Source organism: Ammospiza caudacuta, chromosome 9 (genome assembly GCF_027887145.1).
Source record: "Ammospiza caudacuta isolate bAmmCau1 chromosome 9, bAmmCau1.pri, whole genome shotgun sequence".
In the NCBI taxonomy this organism is placed as follows: Eukaryota; Metazoa; Chordata; class Aves; order Passeriformes; family Passerellidae; genus Ammospiza; species Ammospiza caudacuta.
Window position 1 is genome coordinate 31,916,363 of NC_080601.1, and position 22,222 is coordinate 31,938,584.

Here is a 22,222-nt window from a genome sequence, read left to right on the forward strand (position 1 = left end):
TTTTATTAGAACCTAAGTATGAGATACTCCTGTCACTTGACATACATAAGATTTATGTCCCTTCAGGGAGCTGTTCTGAGTTTTGCTCTTCTACTTCACTGGTTTCTCACCATCTTTACTCCATGGAAATATCACAGTCATTAGCCAACAATTGAAAATTTTAATTAACTTGAGATTTCAAGGTGATTCCTGCTTTGTTTTCTTGATCTCCAGCCTCGTGGCACAGGCTTTGCAAAAGTAGATACTTTCATGTTTTCAGTCTACCAATTTGAACTGCAACAAATTGTGACCACTCATGTTCAAAACGCTGGGTCTCTAGAGGGACGTAATTTCACTGGGGGGAAACAAACAAACAAACAAACAAAAAAAAACCCCAAAAACCCAAAAAAAACCCCCACAAAACCTGGGAACAGGTCTCCAGACAAGAGTCTGTCTAGGCATGCTTTGAAATGATTAAGAATTCCAGCTCCTCCTAATTCTTCTTACTGACACGGTGGGAATGAAGCTGCTCAATGGGAAGTGGCCAGTGCCCTGGTGGAGACAGATGGACAGATGGACAGCTCCTGCTCAGGGTCAGCACCTCAGCCCCATCCTCCTGAAGGAGCTGGATCTCAGGGAGCCTGGTCAGTGAAGGAAGGGCCGCACCCCTCACCACTGACCAAGGCCCTCCATGGTCACTCCCTGGGGCTGTGCCTGCTGGAGGTGCCACCACCCACACTGGGACAAGGGAAACCCTCACCTGCTGCTATTCCTGCTATTATTCGTGCAAATATCTGAAAGGTTCACCTTCAGGAACAGCTTGAGGAATGAAGAGTTACGCTGACTACTGCAAAACCTCAGCCATACATTTCAGTTCAGTCTCAATTTTACCTCTGTGTGCACTACTTTCAAAAAGAAGCATAAACACGCTGTTAATAATACTGATGACAGTGTCTGTTCCAGTACAAGATGATTTGGATGTGTTTATGGTAGCCCATGGTTTAATTTACACACAACTGAACTGGTGAGATTTACAACTGGAACAGTAGATCATCTCTAGGTACATCTTTATTTGGACAGTCCCTATATTACTGTTATATGGATAAAATTAATCTTTTAAAGGGCTGTATAAAGTCCAGGCTAGGCTTGTTCATTAGGCACTCAACACATGATATTTTAGTGACTGAAAGGGGAAAAAAAATTAAACAATTTGCATAATTCAATATTGTAGCATGTGACTTCATAGACAAGATCACCATGCTAAACTGACATCATCCACACCACATGCAACTTTGAAAAATCCTCCAATATTTGCATGATGATGCCTGTAAAGTGTCAGACTCATAAGGGTATTTTTTACTTTCTGCCTGTTTAATAAGCAATTTAATTTTTTAAACTATGACTTCAGTATATTTTTAATTTAAAAGACAAAAAGCTTAAGTGCCCTGTTGAGCTTTTTTGGCTACCTGTAAAAACCACCACTTTTTCCTCTACTACATATAAATTTAATTTCCAAAGGAAACTCTCACTGACTCAGATAACCAGCAGTTTCTTCTGTAATTAGAAGCTTAATAGGTTGTTATTTACAGTATAAGTGATCAATAATTTTTACTCTGGATCAGGCAGTGTCAAAGCTCTAATAATTGGTATTAAATGCAAGAGAGATACTGCAACCAAAGCAAACATTAAAAAAAATCTTCAAAAAATATATACTATACTGGGAGATTATTAAAATTCCCGATACTGGCTAAAATGTTTAATGTGCTGAATACAAATGGTATTTCAGAGAAAGATTTGTGGATCAAAGATGGATTTAATAATCATAATGTTTAGGAATTTGTTTTGAAAATATTTTTAATTGGATAATGTCAGACTTCTGAATTAAAATGCTGTGTTCATTAGCATTTCAATAGGTTATACTATCAACTCCTTTTGACATAAAAGAATTTGATTCATTTTAAAAATCATGAATCTCATGATCTTTTTTCTGCTGCCACTAGTTTTCAGTAATTTGATTATCTTCTACAAGAAGAGCAACAGGAACCACATGGGCTTTGCTGGTAATGATGGTCTATATATCTCTTCTCCGAAAGCAGCTCTGCTGCCTTTGAAAGTAATTTGCAGTTTCTTATCAACACAGAATTAAAAAGTAATATTGTCTAATTTGTTATGTTCAGTGGCACAGAGTATTGTAGAATTCTATCACATGCAAATCGCTTTGAAACCTGTGTTATGTGACCATAATCAAGAGTACATAAATGAATTTCAAAATTTATGAAAGTGTTTATTATTAGCCAAGAAAAATCTCAAAAGACGAACTCGTCAATAGGTTTAATAGTCTCTTAGCAAGATGTGTATTTTGCACACTCAAACCTCAGTGCAGTTTATAAAATAGTAATTTGTACTTTATAGTTGTATTGCAAATAACTGGTCTGGACATTTCAGTGCAGGACAGGGCATAATTGTGTAAGTCTCAGAGTGAATCTGTACATTCAACATGATGAACTCCTTGCTTGCAGAAGTTATCTTCTACTTCCAAGAGGAACCAAAACTGATTACTGTTGATCACTTAGACATAACTGCTTGTAACAGTCAACAAGCCATCACAGTAAGGTATAAAGACAGCCCTTAGGAGAAATGCTGCCTATCTGATGACATTTAAAGCTTTAAAGGATTCCTTCTAGATACTGCAGGAAATCATCATGAGCCAGCGCAGGCTGCCAGTGCCACTGGGTGGAACCAAGCCATTAAATCATGTCTACTGGTAACACTGCCATCCAAACCATTATATTAATTTATGGATCTGGTCTTGCAAACAGTTCATCATGTCAGCAATGCCACGGTCTGTGGTAGGAACTACCAGGGTGAGAAAAGCCTATCACATGGGTACATGTGCAGGATGCTGCCTTGCAGTTGGATCAACCATCCTTCTGTGTTGGCTTTAGCAGTTCTGAGAAATAAAAACGGTTTAAATGATATCCTACTACCTCTTGTCCCTCTACAATGTTTTGATAAGAGAAGTAAGGCATGAAGTTCCTGTAGCTGTTCGATCTGACATTATCAGGTATGTATAAACAGATGATGATGTTTTAGCAGAGCAAATAAATTGTATGTCATTTTTTTATTAAACAAAGAGTATAATAACTGGACTATATTATCACAATGGAAGCATAGAAGACCATAGACTGTACAGCTGAAACCCTGTAGCAATATTTGTTCCTCATATTTAAAGAAATGTATCTTTATCAAGCTTTCACAATGGCTGCATCTTGCTAATGTAAAGAATCTTCACTCTTGTTAAGGCTAGATGATTATAATTAAAAGATATATGTACTGTTAGGAGGTTCTACGCCACACTCTATGAGAATTGAACTGAAAGACATACATTACACCTGTATGTGAATTAGAATGGCTTCTCAGCAGGGAACGCAGAATCACTTACAGTACGTAAACATTTAAAGAGGAAAATGCTAACACACTGAAAGAGTTTAACATCAGTAGCGATTTATCAAATGAAGGAGTTTCATAAAGTCCACTCTCTGGGAGAACATTCACCATTAGACAAAAGCCTGGCATCCTTGATAGTCTGAAGTTCAATCAATTTGAAAACCAAAACCATTCAATGAGACAAACAAGATTTTAAGAAAACCATCATCTTCTTTCTCAGGTAAAAGCCAGAATTAAAATAATAATTATTCAAATAATCCAACCAGGTCGCTTTACAGGCAAATTTACACACTGTCTCTTTAAAACACAGCATGCCCAAAAGCCTTTTGGGTTTGGAATGTAGCACTGCACCAAGTATTTCACAAAGCCTCTAAATATCACAAGAAGCTTTTTTTAGAGAGAAAAAAAAAATAAAATTCCAGCTGACTGAGACTGTTCTAGCAGGAGTGCCTCAGCTTAGCTCCCAGACCTGGAATTCCAGATAAACAACAGAGGACAGCAAACAGATTTATTTTTTTGGGGGGGGGGGATTTTTTTTTTTTTAACACTTTTGTCCTTTTGTAACGCAGCTACAAGACGACTGATGAGCTTAGGGACAAAGAGAGTGAGAGTGCAAGTGCCATCAGGGTGAGCTGTGTGCTTAGGTAGGAGCTGGTGGGAATGGCCAGGGAATTCTCCGCGGATATGTGACTGGTGGAGACGCCCGCCGTGTTGTCCTTCCCCAGAGCGTTCTGCAAGACACAACACCTTCCTTGGTCACCAGCACAGCATTTGCATGGCAAAGCATTTCAGCACTTCATGAAACTCGTCCTTTGTTTGCCCATGTCCCGCCCTCCACTGATACCTGCACATCAATCTCATAAATGGAATGATAAAAAGGGCGCTAAAACAGATGTCGCAATGACAGTACTTTGAAATTAGTTAACACCAGTACTGCACACTTCAAAAAAGAGAAGAATATTTAAATATTCTTACTTTAGCAAAGGTTCCATGTGTAAAAGTACGGAGGTGTTTTTTTTAGGGATCTGTGCTTATCATGCCAGTTTATTTTATAACAGCAAAAGCAAGACCCCCTAGAGAAACTGCACCTTCTCTACAGTCAACAGAACAAATTTGTTTGACAAGTTAACAATGACAATAAATAAAATTTAATCCATGGGTGCAGATTATTAAGTAAGTAACCTTGCTAGGTGCAGTGGTGTTTACTATGGGATCTGCCTAAACACGTACCATACAGGTACTGAAATATCAAATCAGCAGAGAGCACTTTGAGCCCAGCTCTGAACTTCTAAGTGAGATCATTCTTTAATGCATTACAATATCCAAACACAAGAAAACTGACAAGACAAGTGTGAGGTAGCCCATGATAATCCTGACAGACTCAGAATGTCTTCTCTTATGGGGAGGCACCTGTGCTGTGAAATATCCAAGATCCACACTTACCTCATTAAGACAGAGCTCTGTATCTACAGATTCATTGGATTTTCGCTTCTTCTGTGCCTATGAAAAAATACAAATTTTATTCCCAGTATAATTTATACTTCCAGCAGCACAAAGCACTTAGATAAATTTGCATCAGTTGTCATAATCCTATAATTTTGACGACGATTTGCACATTATTAGCAAATAAACTGCAAATGTAACTGCATGTTTTCCAATAACATTCACATTCTCATTTGAATTTGGAGCAAAATTTCCAACAGTCAACTAAGGGTACTTAGTAATTACAATGATGAGTGCCATCAGCTGCAGAGAACATGTTATCTCTTCTATGGCCCCTTAAAAATGCTGCTGGACATTCATGAGAAAAAATGAAATGTGACAGTTAATAATGACCATAATACTACTGCATATTAACAAATAATCTATGATATACCTCAGTTTTAGGAAAATATACAACACAGGAGTATTTTATCTTTAATGATTCTTGTAATTTTCCCAAATATTATGATAAAAATATAAATATTATTTTAATATGTGCCATGGTTGCCAGAGAATCTCCTCTACAAGGCTGCAAAAAGAACACTGACTCAAGCAAGAAGCATTTCAGGTGACATCATCCACACTGGAAGCAGCAGCCTGCACTCTGTCCAGCAGCAGGAGGTGTGTAATATTTCCACTCCTCAAGTGAACAAGTCTGGGCTGGGTGTGTTCTGCTTTTCTACAAGGGCAGTTCCAATCCCCAAGGTGTGGAAGGTGCTCTCAATAAACAGTGCTGACTTGAGCACTTCAGTGATTCTCAGCATCAGTTCTTTTGTAAATTCCAGAAACAAACCAAGCACCCTTTTATGGCAGGTAACCGAGCTGAAGTAAATCAGTTCTTGTAAGAGAAGACATGGGTTTAGAAAACTCCTGACTGCACTGGGCACATCTGGTGCCTCCACCTGGAAGTTTAGTGGGACCTACAACTTATTTCCTGCAAAAAAACAAAGATGTGAATCTCAGAGTGCTGCTTTCATTTTGCAGTGCAGAATCTCACTGGTTTAGGCAGTGATGGCCTGGATTAAAGCAGATGTGAGAAGTGCTGAGCAGTCTGATTTTATGCCCTCAAAAATTCAGTTCCACATACTGATATTTACTTCATATCTGAGAGCCACTGGTTCTGCCAATGGATACAAAACAGTCTTTGACCTAATTACTGATTTTAGAATTCAAATGAAGCAACTGAAGTTCATATTAGGAAGCACATCCTCTGCTTTTGATGATACATGACACATTACAGACAACTGAAAAAGTTAAACAGCTGGGATTTAAGAGAAAGCTTAGCTATAGTAATAATACATACTGAATACATGTTGATTGTGTTTGTATATGATAAAATAATAGCTCAATTTACTAACAAACATCCTCTGTAAAATTTCCTTCTCACATACCCTCTCTACTAATTAGCACCATTAAAGTGGTTATGGGAAGCATAAATTTACCTGTCTAAATGGAAAAAGAAATGCCTGGAAGTAAATTTACAACAAAAAGAAGCATCACAGTGAAGCCCTCATGCTGTGTTTGTAGAGGACAGAAAACTTCTTTTAAGGGCAACGGGGTACCTTTCAACTCCTAAATGCCGGCTTCAAGGAGACAGGTAAAGAAGGATAAACTAGATTTAAATCCTGATTTTCCTATGTCCATAAGACCCATACTACCTTGAATTGGAATGTGAGGCTTCAGATAAAGCCTCTGGATCAGAGGTTCAGATCCTAAAGGTGTAGGCTGTAAGAATCATACAAGCCTCTTATTTCTCAGTTGGTCACTTATTGCTAACTTTCCTACTCCCATGTGTTTGTTTATTTGAAACACTGCTTACACCTGCTGTGGACTGACAGCACTGTGCTAACTACAGGTCTACACCTGGTAGTTGGTCTTAACACCAAAGTCAGAATTTATATGCCTTTTTTACTGTGTTTATCAAATGAGTAAAGAGAAAAACATCATTATTTTGCCTATATGCAGTAAAATCTTCCTTTACTTCATTCAGCCTGAAAACAATAAGTGCAGATATCTACCTTCGAGAACACTATTTTAAGGGTAAAATCAAAAGCTAAAAAAAAAAATCACCATAAAAGCCCCTTTTCAATCATTTTGATAAACATTGTCTGGTTTTCATTTGGAAGGTGATACTTCTCTTGCATCCATGTACTTATTGGAGACATTGTAACATCAACAACACTTATTCACATGCATCCTCTATTAAAATGTCCTCCTCTCTTAGCACTGAAAAGCAATTTTAATAATCAGACAGGCTTTTCCCTTATCAAAACAGAAAGGACAGTATCTTCTATTTAAAAATACAACAAAAATGCAACCTTTTATTGCGAGGAAGGCAAACAGAAAGAAAAAACTGTCATTCTGAGGATGAGATGAGACATTATATGCCAAGTTTCAAATTGGAAGAGTACATTTTTAGTGTTGAGTTATAAACCTGTGAGAATGGGTTATAATGGAAATACTGGCGTAGGCTGCACTACTGGAATACAACAGAGCACCACTAAATCACAAATAATGGGATAAAAACCCAAACCTACTTGTTGAAGAGAGTGCTTTAGTGAATGTCCTTTACTTAAAACCAAAGGGGAAAATTCTTCCTGTCTTGGGCAGAAATAGCTCTACACCAAGCTGAATTCTTTCTTTGTGCTACAGTGAGTGAACACCTTACCAGAGATTAAAAATAAAATCAGAGCTTAGAGGTTATGCTGGTAGCCCTGGTGGAAACAGACCCAGACTGGGAGATGTGGACTTGAATTAAAGAGGATACCCTCTGCAGCCAAATATTTACTTTCTAACATCTTCAATTATCCTAAAAATTTAAACAAGAGAAATGAGTGTCCATCACGTACAGCTGCAGACAGTTCTGGAATAACTGCACCACCAGTTAATTTGGGAATTGAGAGTTGTTCATTATGCAAGATGCCAGAGATTCACTGCCAATCCCATCTCAGGTACCCAGCTTGCCTACCACGCAGGCAAGAAGGTGTTTTCAAATGTTCTGGAAGTACCTAACTCCACAGGAGTAAGGGAGCACACACAAATGGCTAAGTAGTCTGTATTCAAATTTGTATTCTCTAAAAATTTTAATATACAGCTGTTTATCTGATGATAAACAACTTTATATTAAAATAAATCTATGGGGACTCCATCATTAAATAAAAAAACAAGCAGGGCTGGGCTGATAAAAATGATGATTTAAAAAAAACAGTGAAGGAAAATCAGCTTAAAATAAGTGGCTAACGAAGATGTATGAGTTCTTTTCTACTGAGGAAAAATAGCATTTGCTAATGACTTACTTAATGACACACTGAGCTGTGACATATCTCAGTCTGTAAAACAAAGTTACATAAATGGGCTGACACTTACTCCAGCTTTGCAGGGAATTGTAATTCATTAATGTGAGCTACTCTGGCAAAGCTGCATCCATACAGCCAACGGGCTTGACCTCACTTAAGCTTTTATGTTTTCTAAAAATGAATACCCCCTCTTCCCAGAGAATCTCCTCACTGCAGCAGCACATCTCAAGCAATAGATGGTATTTAGAGATAATTGTATTTAAGCACCTCCTGATAAGCTTCAGTATCATGTCTGCTAGTCACATATAAGCCTTGTTTTGATCTCAAAACCCTTAGCTTTCAGTATTAGAACAAAAATATTGGACTTGGTCAGGGGCTGGCAGAGTAACCAACAGTATGTCCAGGAAAAAAACCCAAATCTCATTATGAGAAGCAAAATATTACTTCTTTCCTAGAAAGAGAGTTAAATCAGGATTAGCAAATGACCCACTAGTTTTCTGAAAAGGGAAAGAAATATTGCTTATAGAGACATTTCTCCCTCAGAAGACTCTGTGGACCTCCATGTTTCCTTCTGGTCCTAGATGAGTTTACTTGTATGCCCCTAATTAGTCTTCTTTTGCCCTGCACCTAATAATTATCATAAGATCCTCCTAAAACGACTCCCTGCCTTCCATCTCCCAAATCCCTCTGGGTCTGTGCTCTGCAGACACTACAGCCCTGAATTTATGCCCAGAAATGCAATCTTGCAATTATGCATGCAGCTTTGCAAATCCCAGCACTGCATGGTTAATGAAAGCACTAAGCACTGCAGCAGTGCCTCACCAGGAGTCACACACACACTCAGGGCTTGTCACCCAGCAGGATTTTTATATGTTCACTACAGCATCAATTTCTGTTCCCCAAAGCAAGGAAAAGTTCTGACTGGGGATGTCTCCAAATGGAGGTGAGCTTTCATGGGAGGGAGGGAAGGGAAGGAGAGGGATGTACAGGGAGCTGAATGCATTGCTCTGAATGCAAACAGGCACAGAGTGAGCACCCAAATTCAGAACCCAGCCCCTTCCTTTAGCTATTTATGAGCTTTATGGAATGTATTGCTTGGACAGGGAGAGGCAACAGAAGCATCATTAGGACAGAAATGTGCTAGGTAGACTGTTTATACAGCTAATTTTAATGAGTAAGCCCTTGTCCTCTCCTGAAATCTTGGTTAGTTATGCCAATATTAACAAGCCTTTCTGAAGAAGAGGGACAAATCTCCCAGAATGCATCCTTCAAATGACCACACTTCTAAAGTAGCCATAACAAATGAGTGTTTGTTCTTTTTGTTCTTCTCCTGTGTTGATTAGAGAGATTTACTATGCAACTAACCTGCTTTCCCCAACAGCAGGACACAAACAATAAGCAGAGAAATACACAGACTGTAAAAATGCAATCAGTTTAACTCTTCTGTGCTCGCTAAGTGGATGGTTCATCTATCACAAGTGACAACAGTATTTTCTTATTAGCACAGGAGTACTCTGCCACACTGGAGTATAATTACTTTGTACGGGGAAGATAAGAAAAGTGTGGGTCAGAGACACAGGCTAGTGAAATAAAGCTCCAATTCAGCACAGGGTAATTCTGAAACCCATACCATCCAGCCAGAGTGCAGAGCTATTTAAGCTATAAAAACAAGCAGCTCTGCACTGTCCTATAACAAAGCAGCCAGATCTTCTCTCTGCTTTGTTTTTGTTTTTTTTTTTCCTCTCTGCTGAATCAACCCTCAAGATACAAGCTCGGGGCATGAAATTATCAGTTGTCATTCTGCATAAAAGCACTGCAGTTCTGTCATGACACTATGGAGAGAAGAAAGTATCTTCTAGAAACAAGCATCATGAAGACATTACTGGCACTATGCTCCAGAGCTACACAGATAACACCCAGCACAGAAAAGAAGCAAATCACAAGATTTTAAGCTGAGACACATTAAGTAAACAAAGCATTCCCCGGTGCCCAAATATGCACTGGGAAAACACACACTGAGGGGATTTTCAGAGCATTTCCCTTATCCCTCAACATCAATAAATTCTTGCTGGATTTGAGGACTTAAACATGAGAAACAATAAACAGAGAGCAACCTTAAAGCAGGGCAGTTTCTTTTCTGGCCAGGAAAGAGAAGATCTACAGGAATCCTCTGGAAGAGGGGCAAAGGTAGGTCCTTGTTGTGCTGAAGCCAGCTCTGCAGTCAGCAGGGAGGGAGAAGCACCCAGTCCCTCTGGACAGGGCCAGGTGGGCTGGGAACAGCATCTCCTGCCCAGACTGCAGAGGAACAACAGCTCAAACCAGCTCTGGTCTCACAGACACTGCAGACCCTTGGGGCTACTGACAGATGCAGATGGAAACACACACAGCAGCAGACACCAGTTCAGAAATCTAAGAAATGGGCAGAAGAGTTTATAAAGTCTGATATGGATAGAGGGTAAACTCCCTTCAACTTCTTCAATTTGCAAATTTTTAGAAAATTTGATTGAAGGGGTAAGAATTGGAAGTAATCATCCCAAAATGGGCTGAAAAGAGTGTGGAAGGAAGGAAAGATGACCTATATTATATTAATTATTGCTAGACCATTCCAAGATCCTTATGTTAATAAACATGAGACCTCATTAAGCTCCATCTCTCACTGCACTTACTTGGCTGGGATAACATGGCACTGAAATTGCCTAACAGCAATCTTAAAGGTTTTATAAAAAACAGATCCTATCAAAAACACCAAACTGATCAAACAGCTTACAAGGACCAGACATGGAGATCTTCAAATATTTATTTCAAGCAATTAGTTTCCCAGTGAGCACAGCACAAAATATGATACCCAGCCAAGACAACTGAGCTGACTTACCTTTCATGGCAGTACAGTAACTTGCTAACAATTTTGTTTTCTTGTTCAGTCATTCATTTAGCTGAGTAAAATGAATTTCTATAGTCCCAGATTCTTCCTTCCTATTTTTAGGGGATATTATGCAATTCTCCTAATATGGTCTTTTTATGGATTTGCTGCAAGCAAATATTTTTGCATTAAGAAAGGCAGAGGAGGGAACAGAATACTAAAAAGCAGAGACTGAATAAGTTTTATTAGGTTATCTCAACATCTCAGGCTGCCTAGGTTGTTGTGTTTTTTCTCTAATTATAAAACTAAACATCCATGTAATCCAAAGGTGAGTTGTTTTGGATTTTATTACTAAAATGAATTTCTCTAGTGATTCACCACAGAGATCAACCCAGTGCCGTGGACAGCAGGTACTGGTAGCATCTGGCTGCTGCACAGTGAAGAGCACCTGAAGAAAAACAGCAGGAACACAAAGCCATTGTAGTCCCAGTTAGAAGGGGGGAATTTTGACGGAAGAGATCCCACAACACTTCTCCAGGCTGGAGCATGTGGCCCCGCGTGTCTGAATATCAGAACAAAGCTGTTCAGCTTGGCAGCAGGTGAAGTTGCTGCCTCCTGGATTAGCCATGGTGCCCTGGAGTGTGGTGGGAGCAGCCCTGAGCAGCTTTCAGCCAGGGCTACTGCAGGAGCACAGCAGCTCTGTGCTAATGAGCCTTGGGAAGAGGCACCAAACCCCTGCAGGGCTTCTGCAACACCTCCAGGAGTGCCTGGGCAGGGGCTCCAGGGCAGGCAGAATTCCCTGTGCCTGCTGCAGGCTGGAGAGCTTCCCTCCCTGCAATCACACCCAGGACAGGCTGCAGCAGGACTCTGCTGAGGGAGCCTCCACAGCCAAGAGCAGAGCTGCAGGAGGGATGCTCAGCAAGGATGCTCAGCGATGGCTCAGCCTTGAGGCTCCCAGTTGGAGCTGTGGGACGTGAAGGGATGGAGCAAACAAGGGAGGTGAAGGGATGGAGCAAACAAGGTCAGGCACTGCCTCTGTGCCCTGGCAGGAGCAGGGCTGCTGCTCTGGGGTTCTGCAGCTGGAAGGAAAGATCAGGCAAGCTTGCCTGAACACCAGGCTGAGCCTCAGCATGACAGGAAGCTTCCCTTCGTGCCATGCCAAGCCTGAGCAGCCAGCATTACTGCTGCTTTTCTGAGCACTGCCCTCACTCATAAATTTTAAAAGGGAAGGCAAGGGAATGACCATAAGCATCTGCTTTTTGTTAAGTGCATCAAAATGTTCAGGACTTTCTGTTAACAATACGTGTGTGCACGTGTGCATTGTGAGTACTGGCATGGTTACACGCACAGAGACAAAAAACACAGAAAGCCTTAAAAGGGTGAAAACACTTCAGGTAAAGAGTGACTCTTCCTGCAATTACAGAGAGGCAAAGGCTACAATGAAGTAACAGTGAAGAAGCCTTGCACATAAAGGTAAAAGAAACCAGTTATCTGAGCACCCACTGTGCTGTGTCCATCCCTCCCTCCCTCCCTTTGTTTAGTTTGCACATTTCAAGCCCAACATATGAATTCCCACAGTTGTGTGGTGGTGCACCCAAGTCCCACTAAATCATGGCATAATTCAGAGGGTAGTTCTCTTCTTTTAAAATAATCCACTCTTGAACAGCTGTGATTTGGATTAATTAGCGAATTTCGCATTTTTGGCACAATCTGCTCTCCAGAAGTGCCACTGAAATAAAAAATTAAAGCATTCACTCTCTTCTCTAATCCTGTAGCTGAATTTTCAGGCGCACAGATGCATCCTTAGAACTGGCAGGGCTGCAATTGTAGTGAACTTGCTGCAGTACTTGTCTCAGTTCCTTTCTAGCACTGACAATACTATTCAGAATAAAAATATGTAATTCTTTTTTTAATTGTGGAATCAAATCTAGCAAGGCGAGTATTTTAAAAAAACCCAGGTTATGGTGTATTGTGGCTTTGATAGGTAGCTACTCCTCAAGAATTTAGCTAGAACCATACACATAACATGAAAATTTTACCCAAATAATTAATGTTTTAGATCTTTTTTAATATGAAATATAAGACAACTTCAAGCATAGCTGCTAGCAATGTCTATGACAACCTATTTTTATTTTCATTAGAATAAAACCCTTCAGATGTCTGCAGAAAGTGTTCAAATTCACTACTATCATCCCTGTTTAATAATTCTGGAGGCATTTTAATTTCTAAAAAAAAAAAAGTGAATTAGTATCATACAATTTGGATTACTAGCATTTTATTTTCTAAGCCAAGCGTATTTTTCAACAGATTTAAGTCATGACTGAAAAAAAAAAATCCAACTGGTCTCATTCACAGATCTCCATTAGCTAAGCTAGACCTTCGTTTGTCCTGTCAGCTTCCTAAATGTTATTAAAAGGCCCCTGCAAAATGGATCTTAAAACTCAATACTTGTGAAAGACTTTGATGGAGCATCCAACATTCATTCTCCCCCTACTGAAGTGAGTGAGGGAAAGAAAAATCACCCCTTCTCAGAAATACTATCAGTGAAACCCTGACAGTAATTCTCTTTAATGGGTTATCCTACAGTGGACCATACTTTAATGGATGGTATTAGAGTGGCCTTCCTCATATCCCTGATTTACACATGAATGATGCTCTCACAAACAGCCACACTGTAATTAATGAGCTATTCAGAAAAGCACAGAAACTCCTGTAAGAGATCTCTGCAGAACCTTGGCATTGTTTGAAAGGTGCCTTATTTTTACTGCCCACCACACCAACAGGAATTTCTCCACTTGCCAGGCAGTACCAACTGGAAATCAAAAGCAACTTCCTAATTTCATCTGCATATCTGGCCTGAAATTTGAAAAGTAAGAAGCACAGAGGATTTTTTTCCATCACTGAAAAAATTTTCTTACACACAAAAAAGTAGTGTGAATGTTAGATGTTTAACAATTATAACCCCACTAAAATAAAACTGTGCCTATAATGACCAGATTATGCAAATGATTACCAGATTATGCAAAATTGTATTCACGGGATATAATCCTTCTTTGTTTCATCACACAAGTTCTTCACAGAAGGACAGAAGGCTCAAATTTTTGTTTACATTTAATAAACTGGAAAATAAAAACAGATGAATGCTAATAATGTCAGTAATGCAGATCAACATCACTTGGGGTATATTTTGAAATGTTTCCATACTAAGATGGAAGTAGCTTTAGAAGCTTAGTTGTGACTAGTCTGCCTACTTTTTGAAGAATTAAATTGCGGTAGACTGGATAGTTCAGGGGATTATTAATGGGATATACAGACTGAAATTCCAAGGTAGCTTGTTTAATCTAGCTCAGGTCAATACTGACAAGCAGTTTGGAAATAAGGAGGTGGTTCTGAAGCACTTCTTCTCTGAACAGGACAGATTCAATGCACAAAAGTGTCACTAATTTGCACCTCAGGCAGTGCACCTCATTAGAGACTGGGGAATTAATGGGGTATAGGTTTATAATATCACAAAGCATGCAGAATGTTTTCCTATGCCCTTCATTTCTTTTCTGTGAGATGAGCTGCTGTGTCAAAAAGGGACAGTCCCACTCTAGCCTCAGATTTTTCTAAATTTACTGCAAACACTACAAGAAAAATCTTGAAGGTGCCTTGTGCTACCAAATTTTAATATCCTTTGGGGGAATGCAAGAGATAGAGATTATATGATTTCACCTAGAAAAACATTTTAGGAATGCTGTCTGAAGAGAATCTCAACTGATGATTGTTGGCAGCAAATATTTCTCTGAATGTATAATGGTTTTATTAATAGTTCTGGACGGAGCTAAAGTAGAAAACAGAGCAAGTGAGGGGTGGTTTTTTGTGATCCACCTACTGAGATGCATCTAATACCTCACTAGCATCAGCTTTGTCTTCCTAGCAAGTTTCAGTGTCAATACAAGCATTAAGAAAAAGTACACCGGCGCGTGTGCCAACCACAGCAGCAGTCTGGCTTCTTGTGTTACTCCTACCTACAGATCAGAGGGTGGAAAGTCACAGGATGACAGCACTGCTGGAAACAAGGGATGGGTGTGATGCAGACAGTACCTTCTGTGCATTCACATTTGCTGCTGTGTCTGGACACCAGTGCTGATTCTGCACCCCTGAGCTGTCCCAGTCAGAAGTGAATCAAGTGGGCTGAAATGCCACGTTCAGTGGCCAAGACAGGCCAAGGCTCTCTAGTGACTGAGAGCAGCATCCTCAGGAGGGATTTGGGATATCTGTGCTGCTCCCATTCAGTGGCTGCAGCACACGTGCCACGGCTGAGCTGCTGGGCACAGATGGATGGAGCTCACTCCAGCAGGCTCTGCACAGAACAAGGGGCAGCAGATGATGAGCAGGGGCCTGCAGAGCACATGTGAGCAGATGTGTCTCGCTGGCATGGACACGATGCGGAGCTGAAGTTTTGCCATTTGCTCTCTCTAAATGTCCATGGAACACCAGGGTCCAGTCCCCTGTTACAGGGACAGAAGCCAGGCCAACTGGCATTTAAGGGACTGTGCCTGTGACATGGACCCTCTTCAGCTCCCAGAGAGCAGAGCTCTCTCACTGAGGGCACTTTCCAAAGAGCTGCACTGGCACTAAATATAACATGAGCCACCAGCCTGAAGGTGAAAAGCCTCTGCCTAATTAATTATTCCTAAGTATTCTCATTAAGCTGTTCTCTGGGTATACACAGACTGTGTTTTTTATCTAAACCTGTTTAGTTGTGCCTATAAAAATGTGAATTTCTTCTCTGCATATGCCCATGACTGAGTCCTTAGGAATAATCAGGAAACTTTAATCAAAATTAACAGGAACTCTTGATGAGAGCAGGATTCTGCAAACAGTTGCAAGAATTTCTCAAAGTTCAAAACCAATATGAAAAAAGGGATAATTATTTTCCAGTGCATTTGCATTTGGATTCTGAAACTGTATACAAGCAGCTAGATCTCTGCAGGAACAGACCCCAAAATTCACCCTGAGGACCAGACAATGGCAGTGCATATGTGACTGAGGTGTGCAGAACAGCAACACAGAAATCACCACAGACCAGGCAAGATACATGCAACTGTTAATGCACTACTTTTCCTACTGCAGGTAAGCCTTCATAAAAACCATACTGAATACCATCAGAACATTTCTGATCAAATCATCTTTTTTACATTTGTGAAGGCACAAATTTAGGAACGAGTTTTCACAGATTCTGGTAACTGCTTTGCTTTTGTCTGTGCACACCTGATTTATATACCCATTTATCCAACTCTGCACAAATTAGGTACTCAAGGTTGCAGGTAGCTTTTTAGAGCCTGCCTGGTAAATACCCTACCTGCCGCACATATAAAAAATTCAAATGCACACATTTCAAATCTGAGGATGAATTCAGAACATCCAAATGTTTAGGGTCATGTGGTAATGCATAACTTGCCTTGAATCAGAGGTTTCTTGAGGCTTCTGAAAGTGTCAATCTGGAAAACTATAGCACCATGTAATGCAGTATTTAATAAATTACTGCCTGAATTCCTGATTCTATTTTAAGAAAGACATGAGGGAGGATAATCCTATAATTCTTTAGGAAGCATGCTGAATGAACCTATGAAAAATATTCTGTGTTATGCACACCAGTCTGTTTACCCATGACTCACAAACAGAGCTAAACACGCAGGAGGGCTTAACCTGAGGTGGGATTATTGGGCCAAGTTCACTGATTGGAACAGGATTTGGTGTGAAATAGTCAGGCTCTCCTCCAAAGTACTGACAAAAATAAACATTTTGCACTCCTATTGATTTTGACAGCAAGGAGCTCAAATGGGTGACAGTGTCTCATGTTCAGGAACTCAACAGCAAATTGAAAAACGCTGTAGAGTAGGTGGTTTGATGCAACATAAAGATCTATTATTCAGGTAAATCAGCTGATTAGGAGTCATGGGCATAAAAAGTAGGAGATAAAGGGTGTAATTTATTTCCAGTATTCAATTACTAATGTAGTGAAGACTGGAAGTAAAATGAGCAGAAAGGGTAAAAGCAGAACAAAAATTTCTCTTCAGCTGTTTTGTTGTAATTAATTTTTTTTAATTAAGAGTATAGATTAGTCAATTTTGTTAAAAGATTGTGTTTAATTTTCTGTCCTATAAACTTGGCTTGATTACTTGAAAAATTAATGAATGCTATAGAAAAGGTTCCAAATTTTAGCCCTTCAACATTGTACTATTTTTGCAGCTATGTTGTCTCCTCAGCAATGTATGGGTTAGAATGATTACTTATTATTGCACTAAAATTTCCACTGGTGGTAACACAGAATAAACTATTCCTAAAAAGTCTTCTTTATTATTCCTGAAATTATTTTGATCATATCTGCCACATGGCAACTGAGAGTCTGGGTAGTTTATTTTTTAAGAATGTTAAGTCTCTGGGTTACAGAGAAATATCAAAGAATGGTGTGCATACATGTAAGGGGTAATGGATAATTACAATGTACACTTAAGGATTATTGCAATATACACAACTGTGGAGTTATTCCCTTTTTACAAGTGTATAAACAAAAGCAGAATTTGATTAGGTCGCGTGATTGCCTCTTTAAAATCAAATTACTTTATATGCATAAACATACTTCAGGTGCTTGGGTTTGCTGTTGGCAGAGGAAGGCAATGCATCCTCCTTAATCAAGGATAAGGAAGCAGGGTTGATTCAGACATTTCACCCAAAGCAGAATGCAAACTTACTCCAATCCCAGCTGCACCCCAGTGTGGCCACAACCCCCTGTGCCCTTCTCCACTGTGTCCCTTCTCCTAGGGCAGCCCAGCCCAGCATAGAGACTACTGCAGGGTTACACAGCCTCAACACCCTTCCAGCTCAGTCTGGCGCAGATTTTGGTGGGTTTTTTTTTCCCTGAATCTGCATTTAGCCATTAAATCATGAAAGGAAATACAGAAAAATAATATAAATAAGTTTCATAGCAAATTAAGTCTTTGAGGCAGCTGAGTGTCCAAACATTACAGAATGGATCTGCAAGAAGAGAGGATAAAACAACCCAAACCACAAGGAAAACAAACAAATAAACACCACACAAAACAAAAAACAACAAAACAAACAAACCAAACAAACTAACAAAAACAGACAGGAAAAGGATCTAATGAAGACTAATGGCTAACTGGAAGTGAGGTTTCAGATGTTTCAGGTGTAGATATGCCAGTGAGCATAAGACCATGAATTCCAATCGACACTTTTCTGTAGGTTTACACAAAATGTGACCAACCACTTGTCCTAAAAAAGAGCACAGGTTTGCTGTGCTGTAGGAAACAGATAGCTCATCTATAGAAACAACGTTCTGATCACCAAGACAGTGTCCAGTAGTGTCTGTAAGGCTTCAAGAGCCACCAAGGGTGACAGTAAATGAGAAAATTACAGCACAATGTGAATGTAGTTCCCATCTGTGAGCTCTTATCTACCCACTCACATACCCAGGAGTCACAGAAATCTCAGGGAAAAACACTTTTGGGAAAAAACTCTGGGGCAGGCAGCCCCACACCCCTGCTCCAGAATCCAGGAACATTTCTCCCGCTTCTGGGGATTTCAGGGAACCAGAGACAAGGCAAACCCCTTGACCCTGCACCAGGATTGTGCACAACTCATCAGGTCCCTCTGTTAGTGAGCCTTCCCCTCCAGGGAATGAGGAGTTTGTACAACAAATTGCTGCCCTGCTCCCCTAAACTCTCACCCCCTCTGCACCATCCCCCTTCAAGAGAGAGAAAGCAGGTAATTCATAAAACTCTGCATCTGTGACTAAAATGCTCCATTACCCAGAATTATTCAGCCTCCACACTGTCATTTGTCCTAAGCCATCATACTACAAAACAAAATTGTCAATACTACTTCAATAAAAGTGTTTAGAAGTACATTTCAATTACAGAAGTCTTGTGAGATCCTTCTGCTTACCTAGGAAAGAACAATTATTTGCAAAAACGGCAGAACTGATAAAGATTTTATGTGTAAATTTTGATCAATTCTGGCAACTGCTGAGCTATTTTCATACCTTAGCAAGAAACATCTCTCTATTGACAACTGTATTCATTATCTCATATATTTATATCTGATAAAGCCTTTTACTTTGGTTTTCCTCATGAATCTTTGTGGATACATTTTTTTGAGGATAACCTAATGCATTAACATAGTTTATAATAGTGAAGTATTTACTGGTTCTGAATCACTTAAATACACTATGTGGTTTTCAGAACAAGTAGAGGCTATAAGGTGATAGTTGCACTGAAGTTAACAGCAATTAATTGGGTTTTTAAGGCCAAGACTACTTTTTCATTAGGAGTTTCTGGGATAACTAGTATGATTTTGGTGTATAATAAGGACTGCTTGAGAGCTATTTCTGTAGGAAAAAAAAAAAAAATTCAAGATTTCAAGGCTTCTACTCTTGATTTCTGTTCCATTAAAAACCTGGCGGAAAAATTCCTTTTGCCTACTCTTGCTTGGGAACAGGGTCAGCCTGCTGGCATAACCAGAGCTTCTTTCACTCCAGCAAGTAGAGATGGGAGCAGAGCCATGACTAAAACCTAATATTTGCTAATAGCAAACAATATGTCTTAAACAAAGCACTTTGTCAGGTCCCATAAAGGCACAATATATTCTGAACTCTACTTCCAAAGACAATATGATTAAACATGTACCATCACAATGCAATGACCTAGAATTTTTACTGGTGGTAGTTATGCCTTAAAATTAATTTATAATACTGTACTGCTTTTTATGGCTGTTTTTTGCAGACTGTAGTGAGCTATCTGTTTTAAAAGGGAAATACCTGATGGACTAGGGATTTGACTGAGAACTAGAGTTGGCTGACATTAGGAATACCTTCAATATGATGAAGAATCACATAAAGTAATAACAAGGGCTATGAATAGTCTGATTTGGCTTATCTGATGAGATCCAATTTTCAGATTCTGGTTTATTCTAGTACTTTGTATTTCTGTTGTATTCTTCTAAGAGGATACTCATGTATAACACAGAAACAACTGTAGCTTAGGGGAACACTGCAAATGCAAATCTGGTTTTAGTAGCAATAATTTCCAAAATTCTTTCTGGGGATTAAAACTATAATCTCTCAAAAAAATTTTCAATTTTCTGTAGAAGTGTGCAGTGCATTTTCACAAAGCTGTATTTTTTTAAGTCGTTAAATTGGTTTTTAGTAACCTCACACTCATTTTCAATTGAACAATTATTAAACTATAAAACAAAATTGCACAATTCCTAAAACTGTAGTCTGGAGTTTTACAGTCTACTATAAAGTGCTGTATTATTATAATACACTAAAGACACTCAGACTATTAAAACTTTTTTTTTTAAATGAACCATAAAATATTTTATCATTGATGAAATAGTTCTGAAGTATTATGCTCTTCAGCAGTATACATGCACAATATTTTGGTCTCATGAAAAGCATGCTAATAAGAAACCCACAGTTTAAACTGTAATTCTAATATGCAACATAAACCATGTCACTGTCTTTCAGGAAGAGTTTATTACATCCAACTTCAAGCATTAAAAACCAGAGTATTGATCATTAAATATAAGGTCCAGTCTTACAGAGAGATCTCCATGCCAAAGAGACTGAGTGTTAAGCACTGGTGATAACAACAGGATTACTTTCCTGTTGTAAAGCTTTAGCCTTTATTTCACTCCACAAATCATAACTGATCTTGTAAGGGGGCCTGATGTTCAACTCAGAAGTTCAACCATGCCCGGTAAATGAGAACAATTTTTTCCTGACTACTGATGGCTGATGTCTCACAGCAGCACTGATGTGTCTGAGCTGTTGGGTTGGATCCTTGGCCACATCCTCTCACTGCTCCTCTCTGCTCTAAAGGGAGGCAAAGGACTCCCCTGCACTTAGACATTCATCAGCAGTATGAAGCACATCTTTAACTTCAGCAGGATTTCAACAAACTTGAAAACAACCTATCTTGTGTGGTCCTGCAATTCTTTGGCAAAGAGGGTGAAAAGCTCAGTCTTGCTCTGAGTGGGAGCACCCACACGACCATACCATGAACACACAACCATGTGTATGCACATTTGTCACTGTCATATTTTCTGAAAAATTTCTTTGCCCAGGATTTTGCTCCTGGGAAGCTGCGAAGCCTCAGAGAAAAATGAAAACAATAATTATCTGATTTGCTTCTCTTGTGTTTTGCTACTTTGGAATGTGTTTGGACATTGTTTACCAACGGGTGATTTTGTTTCATTGGTTTCTGCTATGAATTGTTTTTACTTAATGACCAATCACTGCCAAGCTGCGTCAAGGCTTTGGAAAGAGTAATGAGTTTTCTTTAGTATCTTTCTAGCCTTCTGTCTGTATCCTTTTTGCATTCTTTAGTATAGTTTAGTTTAGTATTCTTTACTATAATATAGATCATAAAATAATAAATTAGCCTTCTAAGAGCATGGAGTCAGATGCATCACTCCTTCCTGCCATGGGGCACCCCACAAACACAACACACATTCCCTGCAAACCAGCCTGTGGCACTGGGATCCACGGCACGGCAGCTGGGCTGGGGCTGCTTTCCTGCCAGGAAACACCAGGATTTCCACACAGACTGAAAACCCCAACGTGTCTCCACAATGTTCCCCTCACCTCCTCTGGATCTGGCAAGAGTCATGCAGTAAATGACCACAGTCTCAGGGAATTGTACATCCACACTTTCTGAGCACCCACTCCAGCATGGTGCTGAAGAAAACAAGGATTAACCTCCCTGAAACCAATTAAATCAATGGACAAAGCAGTATCTGTTGTGGCAAAACAGAACTTCATTTAGTGCTCCCTGAATTAGAAGTGTAAGATTAAAGATGAAACTTTAAGTTACCCCTGGCTGTCAGATCTTAATCTGTATACACAAAGCACTCAAGACTTCTTTAGGTACAAGGGACTTGCCACTAAAGCAAATTAAAGACATTGCTTTTTTTACAGAAAAGCTGCCAATAAGTGTTCTCTAAATCACTCTTACCAGCAGGCTGACCCCATTATGTCAGCTAATCCTGGAAATACAGGAGGTAGATTTAAATCTTTTCATAGAAAACATTAAGTCTTTTTTTTTTTTTTCTTATTTCTTTTGGTTCTGGCACAGCACTGGGAGTTTTA

At 39.4% G+C, this 22,222-nt stretch overlaps 1 protein-coding gene across 2 annotated transcripts in view; it reads right to left on the reverse strand.

The window, feature by feature from the left end:
• Positions 1-1,875: 1,875 nt before the first annotated feature.
• The window catches only part of GFRA1 (GDNF family receptor alpha 1), a 133,429-nt gene continuing 113,082 nt past the window's right edge, over positions 1,876-22,222 (reverse strand). The window contains exons 8-9 of one of the 2 annotated variants that reach the window (XM_058810560.1): positions 4,870-4,920; positions 1,876-4,157 (exon numbers count right to left, since the gene is read on the reverse strand). In XM_058810560.1, the coding sequence (XP_058666543.1) occupies positions 3,996-4,157; positions 4,870-4,920 (213 nt within the window). In that variant the 3' untranslated portion in view covers positions 1,876-3,995. Of the gene's footprint in view, positions 4,158-4,869; positions 4,927-22,222 lie in introns of both variants that reach the window. The other variant, XM_058810559.1, reaches the window with a different exon arrangement.